The 15,142-nt window shown below is 41.8% G+C and overlaps 1 protein-coding gene across 2 annotated transcripts in view; it reads left to right on the forward strand.

The window, feature by feature from the left end:
• Window positions 1–13,953, forward strand: part of hnf4b (hepatic nuclear factor 4, beta) — a 22,572-nt gene extending 8,619 nt beyond the window's left edge. Inside the window, exons 3-10 of one of the 2 annotated variants that reach the window (XM_017700627.2) lie at window positions 900–994; window positions 5,295–5,398; window positions 6,676–6,828; window positions 7,024–7,111; window positions 7,189–7,341; window positions 9,378–9,650; window positions 11,323–11,442; window positions 12,392–13,953. In XM_017700627.2, the coding sequence (XP_017556116.1) occupies window positions 900–994; window positions 5,295–5,398; window positions 6,676–6,828; window positions 7,024–7,111; window positions 7,189–7,341; window positions 9,378–9,650; window positions 11,323–11,442; window positions 12,392–12,522 (1,117 nt within the window). In that variant the 3' untranslated portion in view covers window positions 12,523–13,953. The remainder of the gene's footprint in view (window positions 1–899; window positions 995–5,294; window positions 5,399–6,675; window positions 6,829–7,023; window positions 7,112–7,188; window positions 7,342–9,377; window positions 9,651–11,322; window positions 11,443–12,391) is intronic. The other variant, XM_017700628.2, reaches the window with a different exon arrangement.
• The last annotated feature ends 1,189 nt before the right edge of the window (window positions 13,954–15,142 follow it).

Here is a 15,142-nt window from a genome sequence, read left to right on the forward strand (position 1 = left end):
GCTCCTGGGTGCTGTGAATAGGGCTGCCCACCACTCTGGGCAAGTGTGCTTACTGCCCCTTAGTGTGTGTGTTAACTAGTGTGGGGTTAAATGTGGAGGTGAAATTTCCCCATTTGTGTGACTAATAAGTATCACTTGAATTTAGCACACAAATTGTGAGCTGCAGGTAATAAAAAAAAATAAAATTGAATAAATTTTGAAAAATATTTTAAAAGAGCTTTAAAGGAGCCGAAACAGAGAAGAATATTACCTAATATATACCACACTTTATTTCCTATGCAAACTAAAGCTGTATGGACACTCTAGGTGAATGCATCTCAAAGATTCTCAGAGCAATGCCGTAGAAGAACAATGTTACCTCCCACAGGAGCTTGGGTGTGAAAATGGATCAAAGTGTGAAAAACTCATAAGATTAAAGAACATCCACATGTAAATGTTCTATACCAATTCAAAATTTATCCTAGAATTATTTAATGGAAGTTATAATGCTTTCATATGAGTGTGGTTTACTACATTCTTCTGAATGTAGTGAACAGACAGAGATGTACAGCCATCCAAGTGTGGTTAAAGTTAACTGATGAGACTTGTTCTAGTAGTCCTACATCTTTCAGAATCATGTAAGGTGGAGATAATGTCAAATAAACAATCCTTACAAAAATAGAACAGGATTTGTCTGGGCAAACAAGTCAGCAATGAGCGAGTGTTAGAGAGGGTTGATTTCACAGTTCGACTATGAGAGGAAATGTCATTTTCTAGTTGTTCAGGGGTGGCTAGAGCACATGCCACAATACAACCGTGTCCTATTTTCAGAATGTGACATATGAAGTGTTTCAACAGGTCGATTCTGCTATATAACTCTGCACATGTGAGAATTATAGTGTGTCTCTGGATATGTGTAGGTTCAGCAGGCAGTGTGTGGTGGACAAAGACAAAAGGAATCAGTGTCGATACTGCAGGCTGCGAAAGTGCTTCAGAGCTGGAATGAGGAAAGAAGGTGAGATTTTTTTACCACAAAGACTTTATTCATTTTGAAGTGATGCCTGTTGCCCTTTGCATTGTATGTAAATTCCATGATGAATGACCCAAAAGAAATGGAATAAAATGAAAATATTCTGGTTACATTGACTTACATTACAAATAAAGAAGTTTTTTTCCGTCTTTTCCTTCTTCTGTAAAGAAAGACATAACATTATGACCACCTTCTTGTTTCTACACTCATTGTCCATTTTATTAGCTCCACTTACTATTTATATAGTTCTACAGTTACAGACTGTAGTCCATCTGTTTCTCTGCATACTTTGTTAGCCCCCTTTTACCCTGTTCTTCAGTGGTCAGGGCCTCCATGGACCCTCACAGAGAAGGTACTATTTGGGTGGTGGATCATTCTCAGCACTGCAGTAACACTGATATGGTGGTGGTGTGTTGCACTGCTCTGAGTGGATCAGACACAGCAGTGCTGCAAGCCAGGTCTCACCACTTTAGGGAACACGGCTCTATATAATTTCTTCTCACAATTGTCTCACAATGTTGCCTCAAGCAAGCATACTCCAAAAGGACCCCTGCACACATTATTTAGTTGTTTATTTTTTTTAATGTTTCTGAATTAAATAATTGGGTTCGAAAAAAATAAATCAAGGATCATTTGCAAGAAAAGTGAAAAGTGAAAAAGTGAAGACTTAAACATTGTGCCAGACTTTCTTTTTAAGCCTGTGCATGTGATGTTAACACATATTATTTGGAGATAATTATCAAGTATCTGGATATGTCGAGTCCATGACGTCCTTTCCCCTGCCATTGTCTTAAGATCAGCACGAACCCTAACAGGTTCCAAATCATAATATTTACCCACATTATGTAATGCAGCTGGACCTAGAAGAAGAGCCAAGTGAGTTCGAGCCGTGTAAGAGGGAGTTGAGCATCTCCAGGGAAAAGGCACAACTCATTACCACATCTCTCTTCAGCAGGCGTCTTGAGCTGCGTGAGTGACTGGCTGTGTGGACGCCAGGTTTTTATCTCCCTCTGGCTGCTGTTGACAACCAAGGGGGAGGAAAAAAAATAGGACAAGGAGTGCCATGAATGGCCTTTTTTCATATCAATAATTAACATGCCTGAGTATGGTCAAATATTTACTGAGGTTTATTTGAGGGGAACACGCATCAGTCTGAGAGAATGTTGTGCAACCTGGTACTCTGTGCTGTTGAAAGCTAAGCTTGACAGCTAGTAATATAGCCAACAGACTTGCACTAACGCCATAGCATGTTTCTCAATTTATCTTATTTGTCTACAGAATTATCATTCACTGCGATGCTTACTGTCTACAGATACTTATATTATCTGTGCAGTTACAGACTGTAGGTCATTGTTTCTCTGCATACTTTGTTAGCCCTCTTTTACTATGTTCTTTAGTGGTCAGGACCCCCATGGACCCTTACAGAGCAGGTACCATTTGGGTGGTGGGTCATTCTCAGCACTGCAGTAACACTGACGTGGAGGTGGTGGTGTGTTAGTGTGTGTTGTGCTGGCATGAGTGGACACAGCAGTGCTGCTGGACTTTTTAAACACTGTGTCCACTCACTGTCCACTCGATTAGATGTACCTGTGTTGTTGGTCCACCCTGTAGATGTAAAGCCAGAGACAATAGCTTATCTCTTGCTATATAGTATGAGGTAATCATCCTCTAGTCCTTCATCAGTGGTCACATGATGCTGTTGGCTGGATATTTTTGGTTGGAGGACTATTCTCAGTCCAGCAGTGACACTGAGGTGTTTAAAAACACCAGCAGCACTGCTGTGTCTGATCCACTCAGACCAGCGCAACACACACTAACACACCACCACCACATCAGTGTCACTGCAGTGCTGAGAATGACCCACCACCCAAATAGTATCTGCTCTGTGAGGGTCCATGGGGTCATGACCACTGAAGAACAGGGTAAAAGGGGGCTAACAAAGTATCAGAGAAACAGATGGACTACAGTCTGTAACTGTAGAACTACAAAGTGCACCTATATAGTAAGTGGAGCTGATAAAATGGACCATGAGCATAGAAACAAGGAGGTGCTCATAATGTTATGCCTCATCGGTGTATAAGCGCCATAACAGATTCTAATTGCAGAGACTAATTTCTCTCAAACAACTCCTTGTTAGTTGAATTTGAGAGCACTGAAAAGAACAACACTGGAGTAATTCATAAAACACAACTAAAAATAATAAAGCAGGGCCAAAAATCTTCATTAGAACAAAACATTTACTTCATCCCAACAATGCAGCCATTCTCCTCACATTGCTGCAGTAGGAGTAACTAAGATTTAACCCATAGAAATCACAATAGCAAAACCAAAAAAGCATGTTGTACTGTTTCTCGCTCATAGCTAATAGAAGCAAGTGGATAATTCAGTTTGAAGTCTGGCTTCTAAATGTAAATCATACTACTTCATTCTTTTACTTTAGAATTAGATCCGCACTGAAATCACATGTCAAATGAGGCTCAGACTTCAAAGACTGTCAAATAATCAGTTGGATCACAGAGGCTCCCAAAGGAATAGCATATTTTATCTATGCCAAGTTTGTCGCATGTATCTGTAAATATTTCTGGGCAAAAGGAATTGGATAGTTATGGAACAGAGGGGAAGGCAGATAAATTGGGAAATTGCATGAGCCAATGTTTTTTGGGCGTCACATAACCCCAATGGGTTATCTGACACCCAGGGTAAGACACTTGATGGGTTTAAACCCTCACCCCTTATGTACTTTCTGTCAACATGGAACTCTGAGGACTTTTATGCACATTATGTGGGACTGCCCAAAAGTGTATTGTTATGTTCCCACAAATAGCTACGGTCCAGGGGAGGGTGTGGGGACAGTAACATGTGTGGTATGAGTAGGTGGAGATGGCCAACCAGTGAGGTAACCAGAGTATACAGAACAACAGATTTATTTCAAGGACATCCACAGTATACTACAGAAGCAAATGTTCACAAAACATCAAGACAACAGGCCGGGACGTTGAGGAACTGGACCAGTCTGGGGGAGAACACAGATGGCGCCAAAGAAAAAAAAATAACAAAAGAACTACACTAGCTGGTATTTGTGTCTTGTCTAACTAACAAAACAAAATAGCTGACTGTTACACTACTCTAAACTAGACAAAAAATACAGGGGGTGGTGCCCGCCTCTAAACTAGTGTGTCTAGACACTTAGACTACCTGCGTGTGGCAGTGTAAGTGCGGCCACGGTCTAAACTGCTTTTCCTCCCAGCAGGAAACCAGCTCAAACACAGTAGGAAGAAAGGGGAGACAGTAACAACCAATACCAAACGATTAACAATGACAACAGCACAACTTAACTGAGGCACAAAACTTTACAACACAGCGTTAACAAATTGAGCAGCACAGCGTAAACACAGCAAGCCAGCCGAAGGCTTCCGAACGAGTGCCGCCGCGCAGCTTTTGAGCACGAAGTCCCGCCCTCTCCTGGTCCGGACGCGCCCTCTGATTGGCCAGGAGGCGACGAGCGCGACGAGGATGACGAATGACACCCCGATCCACCTATAAGGTGAAAGACAGACCGACAGGTGCAGAAAAGAGGAGAGAAAAGAGCTAACGAGGGAGCACGAAAGAGAGAGAGAGGGGGAGAGAGCACGCACAAGGCGCCCACACGTAACATGCATGCTTTTTGGGAGGAAGTTATTGATCCTCTCCCTTCTCTGACAGACATATTTCGTGAACTTCATTTACTTAATGATAACTCTAAATTCCCCATTATGGAAAGTTCCTTGAAAATATGTATGGCTGGCTTAATGGCAGCAAAACAGTTATCATCCAGCATTGGCTCATATTGGCTCATAACCTGTCCATACAGCACTGGCTCCATACCTCATTGAATATCTTACATCTGGACCTGAGATGTCACTCAATTTCATATGCGTGTGAAGGCAGATGAACTAATGGTTTTGGAAATATAGTGTCTTTTTGCCATTGTTTGACATCAACACTGAAGAAAAATGACTCAAATTTGTCAATACAGGTGGTGTGTGTGTGTGGGGCGGGGGTGTGTGAGAGACTAGCTGCATAATTTATTGTGTAATCAACATAATTACACTGAATACTATATCAAAAGGACAATCAAAACTGTAGATGTCTGAAAATTTCTATACTTCATTTTAAATATCAGTCTTTTGCCACACAGTTATCGTGTCTGTGAACTTTTTTTGAAAACCAGATATCTTCATCCACAGATGTATGAAATTTTCAGGATGTGGCATTAATGTGGCTCTTATTTATTGGTTTGCCACAGCTGTGCAGAATGAACGAGACCGAATTAGCTGCCGTAGAGAAAGCCATGGAGTCGGGACTCTGACCATCAGCATCCTTCTGAAAGCAGAGGCCAGCACACATCAGGTAGGCCCAGGCTCTATGAACGAGAACCACAAAAGAGAATCAGTGACTAGGCTCTCCTTTTACTAAAATGCACGAAAAGTCACTGCTGAAGTGATCTGGGAAAGACTAGAATATGCTTTAAGAGTTTGAAGAGAAGCAACCATTAAGGCAATCCTTAGAGACAACAAGATCAGTCATTTGCCTTTGGTTACCTCTGTGAATGCTGGAATTGCCTCAGGACTCAATCTGATCACAGTCTATTTAATTGAAGTGCATGAGCTTGGAACTGGTGCCAGAATTCAGAGCTGCCCCCCCACCCCCCACCCCTCCAAAGTATGATAACAACCATGCATCCACATGATATGTCAAAGGAGCACACAGAGAACTAATTGGATGATTGACTAATGAGGCATAAAATGAACCTGGGATGTTTTCCATTGGGGTCTAATCCACATGCTTGCCTTTCATGTGAGCAGCGCACAGCAAGGTCTGATCTAAGTCTTAACAGATTTTGCTAGAGAGGCCATAGACCACCATGAGATGGCCTGTCCATAGTTCATTTCTCTTCTACAAATCACTCTTACAAGCTTGTTCCTAATCTAGCATCATGGTGCATCTCCATTAGAGACATTTTTCAAAATTTTTTGCATAATTCAACAGCTGTGATGTAAACAAAGACATTCACAATGGTTTGATGTGATATACTGTTGTAGTGCAACTGACCAACTCACATTTCTTTATAGTGGTGGTGCTAGAAACCAGGTGTGGTGATGTCTACACATATTGCCATATTATTTGCTATCCAAAACAAGCAGTGAACCCACTTTTTACATAATCCTTTACCTACACTAAAAGTACATTTGAGTGGCAGAATCTTACTTGAACTTTACTTAGTTAGTTACTTAGTATCTCATGCATCATGTAATGCATTTGGTGCTCTGTTTATGTACCATGTCAAACTGTTTTATTTCAAAACAGTGAGGAAAATCCAGTTATATGTGATCTGAGCCCTTTGATTACTTTCTGTGAGGTAGCTTTTAGAGATGTTGAATACTTCAAACATTTCGCTCCTGTCATCACCACTGTGAAGAATTCTGACTTGTTTATCTAGGATGGAGCCTTTTCACATCAAGCCACTCTGTATATGCACATCTTAATGGTTTAATTATGCAAAAAATCGGGGGCATTCCCCTTTATGCACTGCAATTGTTAGTGTTAAACTGCCTGTCTGAGACTACGTCGCTGTGCTGCTCAGCCACAGTAGCATTCATCCTACTGTCTCTGGCCTATATCTGCAGTACACCTCCTTGACTCCCCCGATGTGTGACATTAGCACCAAGAAGATAGCTCGCCCATGCGACGTGTGTGAGTCCATGAAGCAGCAGCTCCTCCTCCTGGTGGAATGGGCAAAGCGCATCCCCGAGTTCTGTGATCTGCCAGTGGACGACAGGGTAAGCCTTGTTTTTGCTTATTTGACCACATGCTGAGTCTTCTCAATTCGGTCCGCAAGGCTCAACATTTAACGATTAGCAGTATTATAAATCAGTCTCCTGTTTTTTGGCTGTTCGGCTACACGTGATGGCGCCTAGAACTTGACTGTATACATATCTGAATGTGTGCACTGTCTGTGCTGCGTCTGCATGCAGGTAAGCCTGTTACGAGCTCACTCTGCCGAGCATCTCATCCTAGGAGGGGCTCGTCGCTCGCTGCCCTACAGTGACATCATTTTGCTAGGTAAGCATGGTTTCCTGTTTAGCTTGAAAGCATGTCACATTGTGGGCAGGGATTACAGCTTTAATTTATCCTCTCAGGAAACGATTTTGTTATCCCTGTGAGAGGCCCAGAGCGAGAGATGTCCAAGCTGGCGGCACGTGTGCTGGACGAGCTGGTCAGGCCTCTGAAAGAGCTGGATATCACTGATGCAGAATTTGCGTGTCTCAAGGCCATCATCTTCTTTTCACCAGGTCAGTGAAGGGTCAGTACTGTGTGCCCATTACTTCACCTTCCTGCTTTTCCAAAGAAATGGCTTTGCCAGGAGCTTTGGTCTTTGCTCTTGGCACATGTATGCTAGTCTGAACACCTGGTTTCACTGTGTTCTGTGGAAAACTATTAATATCTGGGAAGGTGCTGGCAAGGATAGGAGAGTTCTGAACTTTATTGCCTTTTGGCAAGAGTAGCTGATTATAATAGCAGAGCCAGGTCAGCTAGGAAAGTCCAGCCAAAATGGTTAAGGACTGTAAAGTTCTGACTGAAAGAACTGATTCAGTAAACACACATGAAGCCAGGCCCCACCACCCATTTTAGGCCGTGAATGTTTAATACACAAATTCAGGCACAGTCAGTCTTTCAAATAATGCTTAGCATTGGTTCCTCAGCATGTTTTTGCAGCACCTGTCCCTCAAACACTATTGTACACTGCTCAAAAAAATAAAGGGAACACTTAAACAACACAATATAACTCCAAGTAAATCAAACGTCTGTGCAATCAAGCTGTCCACTTAGGAAGCAACACTGATTGACAATCAATTTCACATGCTGTTGTGCAAATGGAATAGACAACAGGTGGAAATTATTGGCAATTAGCAAGACACACTCAATAAAGGAGTGGTTCTACAGATGGGGACCACAGACCACTTCTCAGTACCGATGCTTTCTGGCTGATGTTTTGGTCACTTTTGAATGTTGGTGGTGCTTTCACACTCGTGGTAGCATGAGACAGACTCTACAACCCACACAAGTGGCTCAGGTAGTGCAGCTCATCCAGGATGGCACATCAATGCGAGCTGTGGCAAGAAGGTTTGCTGTGTCTGTCAGCGTAGTGTCCAGAGGCTGGAGGCACTACCAGGAGACAGGCCAGTACACCAGGAGAAATGGAGGAGGCCGTAGGAGGGCAACAACCCAGCAGCAGGGCCGCTACCTCCGCCTTTGTGCAAGGAGGAACAGGAGGTGCACTGCAAGAGCCCTGCAAAATGACCTCCAGCAGGCCACAAATGTGCATGTGTCTGCACAAACGGTTAGAAACCGACTCCATGAGGATGGTATGAGGGCCCGACCTCCACAGATGGGGGTTGTGCTCACAGCCCAACACCGTGCAGGACGCTTGGCATTTGCCAGAGAACACCAGGATTGGCTTATTCACCACTGGTGCCCTGTGCTCTTCACAGATGAAAGCAGGTTCACACTGAGCACATGTGACAGACGTGACAGAGTCTGGAGATGCTGTGGAGAGCGATCTGCTGCCTGCAACATCCTTCAGCATGACCGGTTTGGCAGTGGGTCAGTAATGGTGTGGGGTGGCATTTCTTTGGAGGGCCGCACAGCCCTCCATGTGCTCGCCAGAGGTAGCCTGACTGCCATTAGATACCGAGATGAGATCCTCAGACCCCATGTGAGACCATATGCTGGTGTGGTTGGCCCTGGGTTCCTCCTAATGCAGGACAATGCTAGACCTCATGTGGCTGGAGTGTGTCAGCAGTTCCTGCAAGATGAAGGCATTGAAGCTATGGACTGGCCCGCCAGTTCCCAAGTCCTGAATCCAATTGAGCACATCTGGGACATCATGTCTCGTTCCATCCACCACCCCACATTGCACCACAGACTGTCCAAGAGTTGGCGGATGCTTTAGTCCAGGTCTGGGAGGAGATCCCTCAGGAGACCATCCGCCACCTCATCAGGAGCATGCCCAGGCTTTGTAGGGAGGTCATACAGGCACGTGGGGGCCACACACAATACTGAGCCTCATTTTGACTTGTTTTAAGGACATTACATCAAAGTTGGATCGGCCTGTAGTGTGTTTTTCCACTTTAATTTTGTGTGTGACTCCAAATCCAGGCCTCCATTGGTGAATAAATTTGATTTCCATTGATGATTTTGTTTTCAACACATTCAACTTTGTACAGAACAAAGTATTCAATGAGAATATTTCATTCATTCAGATCTAGGATGTGTTATTTGAGTGTTCCCTTTATTTTTTTGAGCAGTGTATTTTGGCTTCCACCAGACTGCCCTGGACTGGAGAGCTCTCAGATGGTGCGCAGGCTACGCTTCCAGGCCCAGGTCCTGCTGGATGAGGCGACCTGTGAGCAACGGGGTCGCTTTGGGGAGCTTCTGCTGCTGCTGCCTCCTTTACAGAGCATGGCCTGGCAGATGGTAGAACAGCTCCAGCTGGCCCGACTCTTAGGAGAGGCCAATGTGGACAGCCTGCTGCAGGAGATGATACTGGGAGAGGGCGCAGTGAGGAGAAGTGAGCCACAGTCAGCTTCAGCCTCTGCAGGTACCAGATGTTTGTGCATATGGTTAACATCTGCCATTGTTCCAAGGTCAGTTTAGACCTTTGTGACCAATTAGGACCAGTGTGAACAGTCTTCAAATATGCAGTTAAAATCAAAATAAGCAGTTTCAAAGCCCTGGCAATGACTTTTCCAAAACACTCAAAGAGGGCTTTGGAAACGTGCAGTATTCCTAAAATTTGCAGGCAAGTCCAAATGGAAGGAGCAGTAATAAATGTTAATCATATTTCTGAATAAAATCAATCGAATGTAAAGTAAGTAGATGAATTTAATTTTTTTAAGTTAAGAAACTGATCAGTAGAAACATCAGACATTTGATTTAGTAAAATAAAAGCGTTCCATACAGAGGATGTCAATATCAAAATTAAAATGTAATGTGTAAAACACCAGTGTATTCGACATTACACATATGCACATTACAGTATTCAAGCTCAAAATAGCAATTCAAATTTAGTTTTACCATTTTCATTTGTCATCTGGTATATTATCGGGGGATTCACTTAAAAGAGGCCCTGAATATTCTGCTGTAACTCCCATTAGGATGTAGCAGTCTGTACAAAAAAAAAATGCACTACATATCTTGGTGTGTGTGTAATCGATTGCATTACATGCAGAGCTGGAAGTGATCTCCGCTTACTGCCAGACACATGAAGGGGTACAGGGGGTCTGCACCCGGAAGGTTGCAAATGGAGATTAAACGGCACGTCGGCTGTCTGGCACCTACCTCGTTGCTCCAGTACAGGGGCATCCCAGCTTGTTTGAAGCTCCATATACTGAGGAGCAAATTGCACAATTTGTTCAGACTGCATCATCCTAGTAAGAGTTATTACAGAATATTCAGGGCCTCTTTCGATTGAATCTCCCTGTAGTATTGACATTCCTTTTACACAAAGATTTAGACAGTTAATAGTGGTTTTATTTAAACTAGAATTGCAGTCACACTTCATGTGATTATGAAATATTTGTGGCATTTACGTTCCCTAATAAGACGCTTCAAATTACACTATCCAAGCAAAAACCAAACTAAAAAGATGACTACATTTAATTGTACAAAGGGAAACAACACCTTTGTAATTACATATTCATACCCTTCAGCACTTGTTCTGTACCAGAATAGTTTTAAAAATGTTTCAACCATTAGCATATTCATTTCACAATGTTACACCTGTCAGACAATCCAACTAGTCAGGACTACAGCTAAGCTGTAAGCTCTAAGGTTTTATAACTTTTTTACATTAGCATTGAAGAATTGTCTCAGCCTTGTCCTCAGGCTGGGAAATTTAAATCCAACTATAGTAGTACATTGCAATTTTACATATTAAATTTTCAATTTAATTTAGCTACTGTTACGTTTGCATATTCAAGGAAAATATGCCATTTGGTAAGCCAAAACTGCTTTATCAAACCCTGATTTTGCCTTTTTGGGATACAAGTTTGACTTAAATTTTATTTAATTTTTCTCATGTCTACTGTAGTTGAGTCCTAGTCCAGATGTTCTCTCCATGACTCTCGGTGCAAAGTCAGACTGTAAGCACACTGGTTAATTCTTCAGAGCCAGAGTTCGTCCACTGAGGAAGTTGAGTGGCTGGCTGAGTATGATGTAGAGGATGGATGGTAAATCTGAGCTTGTCTTTTCCCCTGTCTGATCCGCAACAGGGTCATATTCGGAAGTGCTCATTTTTAGCCCACCTGCAGACGCAGCCCTGCCCAGGAACCAACAACCGGACCACATCTCATTACCTAACTTCACATCAGTTATCCTCCCTGTACCATCCTGTGAGTAGTCAATATAAAGAATGGTTCAAACTGAAATATACAAAATGTTCAAGAGGGATATTTAAGCTCTACTAATACAATTGCACTAATACTGCACACGTTACCCTGCCTGACCGATATGAACATTTTGTGTTTTTAAGAGGATAAAAGTTCTAATAACCAATATCAGCCAGCATAACTTGTATTTCATATTTTTATGTTAATTATATTATTAAATTATTAATTTTAAACTAATAACAGTAACAAAGTCAGACTAGCCAGTCTTGCTAGTGTACTAACTAAGCTACAGTCCTTGAAAAACATAGGGTTGTTTAACAGGTTTAGTTGGTAATGTGGTTTTCCACACTGTATCCTACACCTTTTTTTTTGTTCTCAAAGAGAAAAGCTTTAAGTATTTCTCATAGTTACAGTTTTGGTGGTCTATGAGGTCTTGCACAGTTGCCAAGGGTCCCATTTTCTTTTCATTAATAATCGTTTAAAGGAGACAAAGTTTCGGAAACTTTTTTTTTCCACTCATTTTCTTTGTGTCCCTTCCTTATGCAAGTGAGTTATCTTATATCTCTAATCTCCTCAGAAATATTTCCTGACCTCAACAGCCATTTTGACTGGGAACTATAGAAAGAGCTGGGAATTAAATAAAGGGTGGTCTCTGATCTTTGCACAGCACTGTATGTCCTTAAGTTTATGAAAACAAACCTACACACACACAAACACAGAGACAAGTTGACCAGGGCAGAATGTCGATGTCTGTTTCCCATCATTAGAGTTTGCATCATTATGAGCAGTATTGTTGTCTTCCTCTCAAGATTTTGAGCATTAGGAGTGTCAGGCTTATTTATGTAATGCCAAACTCATCTCTCTCTCTCTCTCTCTCTCTCTCTCTCTCTCTCTCTCTCTCTCTCTCTCTCTCTCTCTCTCTCTCTCTCTCTCTCTCTCTCTCTCTCTCTAGTAGCCCTGTCTGGTGTTCCCCTACTCTCCACTCAGACTGGCACCCAGCTCTACACATATGCACAGGCTGCAGACATGTCAACAGAGCTGACCAGTGGCCTCTCCGTGCCAGCTGTTCACACGTGCCTCTGAGCAGATGAGAAGATAAAAACATTTACTCTTGTACTCACAGAAACATTTATGTACAGGTGAATGATGCATAGTCACATATCTAGGTTCTCTATATTCCATCAAAGAGATGCACTCATAATTAACAGTGGGTGAACAAAAAGTAAAAGACATAAATGGAATCCCTGCCAACTGAAGCAGTGTAATTTAAACCTTGAAGGGCCCAAATCATACAAAACGGATTTTATTTTATAAAAGAGTTTAGTATACAAAACTTCCCAGTCCATACATGAAAACCAAGCTTCATAAATGACCCATTTTGAAAGAATAGTTTTTCTGATCTCACAAAAAATCATTTACATATCGCTGCTGTGAGAACAAAACCTTGTATTTTTTTTCATTTTTTGGCATAATTTGAAAAAGCTTGTTGCTCTTTATATTGTATATAAATTTCATGATGAATGGGCCAAAAGAAATGGCCTAAAATTACTCAGGAAAAATTCTGGTTCCACTGACTTACATTGAAAGTAAGGAATGTTTTTTCCTTCTCCTGTATAGTTACCATTTTGGAGATACAAAAATTTTGCACCAACATCAGCGATATATTCAACTAGCAGTTTTGCTCCACCCTTTCATGCTGAAGTTATAATAGTTATAGACTGTTTCAGCGCCAGACTCTTTTTTGGATGAGGCACAATACAGGGGCACCAATCAGAGCAGAAGTGTTTTACATATCAGTCTTAGGCTACGCTTGCATCACCAGGCTGGCACAAACCCAGTTTTTGTGCCTTAAAGTGATGCATCTAATGATTTCTGAGCTGTGTGGACACGAATCAGGTGACTTCCAATCAGATCTGAGCCACTTTCATATGCAGTCCTATAGCGGTTAGTTTGCGTTATTATAAAATTATTATAATAGAGTTATTTTTTTGACTGCGCACGCACCATCGCTCACTGATGTGGCAGCACCACCAATTGTGAAGTTATTGCCAGTAAATGCTGCAAACATAATGCATCTGATCCTAGTCAGTTTTATTGTTGTTCATGACTCACACGGCTCATTCCTGTGATGTTATTGATCAGAATGTGTGTGTTTGGGTTGTTTCAGAACAAATTTGAGATTTGAGTCATTTACACAAATGTGGACCGTCAAGATTGGGTCTGTGCAAAAAAATCTGAATTGAGCAATGACATTTTTACGTAGCCTGATAGTAATAAAACCAGCCTGATTAATGGAAAATGCTCATGAAAAATGAATCATGACTGGACTTGTTGCATAAAAAAGTAAAATATAAAATATAAGAGCTGTGGGAGATCTTTGGAGCTCTTTATTGGCCACAGGACTGTTTTTTTAAATGTGACATCTTGAATGCATCACTCGTTGCATGCCAGAAAGGGTGTGAGAGGAGCAAAAGGAATCATTGATTACAATAAAATATGATTGTGAAATATTAACAGACGATAACAAAGACGTATTTTCTGAGGAAGTAAGATCTGTGGAGTCATGGGTAAATTATTGTACTGTTTATTGTACTGGTGATGTGGCAGGAACAAGGATATGAGCAGAACCGTGCGTGTTGAGAACATGGTCTCTTTTTCTCTCAAATACTGTAGCATGTTCTTATTAGAGACAAATGCTTTTTTTAAAGAAAATGATTTTAAAATATTGACTGTATAGTTAAGTCTTTAATCACACAGGGGGGGGGGAAGCAGCCATGACCAGCCACTCGATGCCATGTTGAGTTTTAGTCAAATGTTTCTATGGCAGTTACATTGATGTTTAAAAGTCTGGAATTATAGTTTTCAATATGTTATACAGTTTTGTGGCAGATATATGTACAACCCCAATTCCAGTGAAGTTCGGACGTTGTGTAAAATGTAAAATAAAAACAATATGAATTACAAATCCTTTTTAACCTATATTCAATTGAATACACTACAAAGACAAGATATTTCATGTTCAAACAGATAAACTTTATTGTTTTTTTGCAAATATTCACTCATTTTGAATTTGATGCCTGCAACACGTTCCAAAGAAGTTGGGACAGGGCAACAAAAGCCTGGGAAAGTTGAGGAATGCTGTTTGGAACATTCCACAGGTGAACAGGTTAATTGGAAACAGGTGAGTGTCATGGTTGGGTATAAAGGGAGCATCCCTGAAAGGCTCAGTCGTTCACAAGCAAGGACGGGGCGAGGTTCACCACTTTGTGAACAACTGCATGAGCAAATAGTCCAACAGTTTAAGAACAACGTTTCTCAACGTGCAATTGCACGGAATTTAGGGATTTCATCATCTACACTCCATCATATCATCAAAAGATTCAGAGAATCTGGAGAAATCTCTACAAGTAAGCAGCAAGGCAGAAAACCAACATTGAATACCCGTGACCTTCGATCCCTCAGGCAGCACTGTATTAAAAACCGACATCATTCTGTAACGGATATTACCACATGGGCTCAGGAACACTTCAGAAAACCACTGTCAGTGAAATCAGTTCGTCGCTGTTAAAAGTTAAAACTCTGCCATGCAAAGTGAAAGCCCAGGGTGATCAACAACACCCAGAAACGCCGCCGGCTTCTCTGGGCCCGAGCTCATCTGAGATGGACTGATGCAAAGTGGAAAAGTGTCCTGTGGTCTGATGAG

The sequence above is a fragment of the Pygocentrus nattereri genome, chromosome 15 (assembly GCF_015220715.1).
Source record: "Pygocentrus nattereri isolate fPygNat1 chromosome 15, fPygNat1.pri, whole genome shotgun sequence".
Classification (NCBI taxonomy): domain Eukaryota; kingdom Metazoa; phylum Chordata; class Actinopteri; order Characiformes; family Serrasalmidae; genus Pygocentrus; species Pygocentrus nattereri.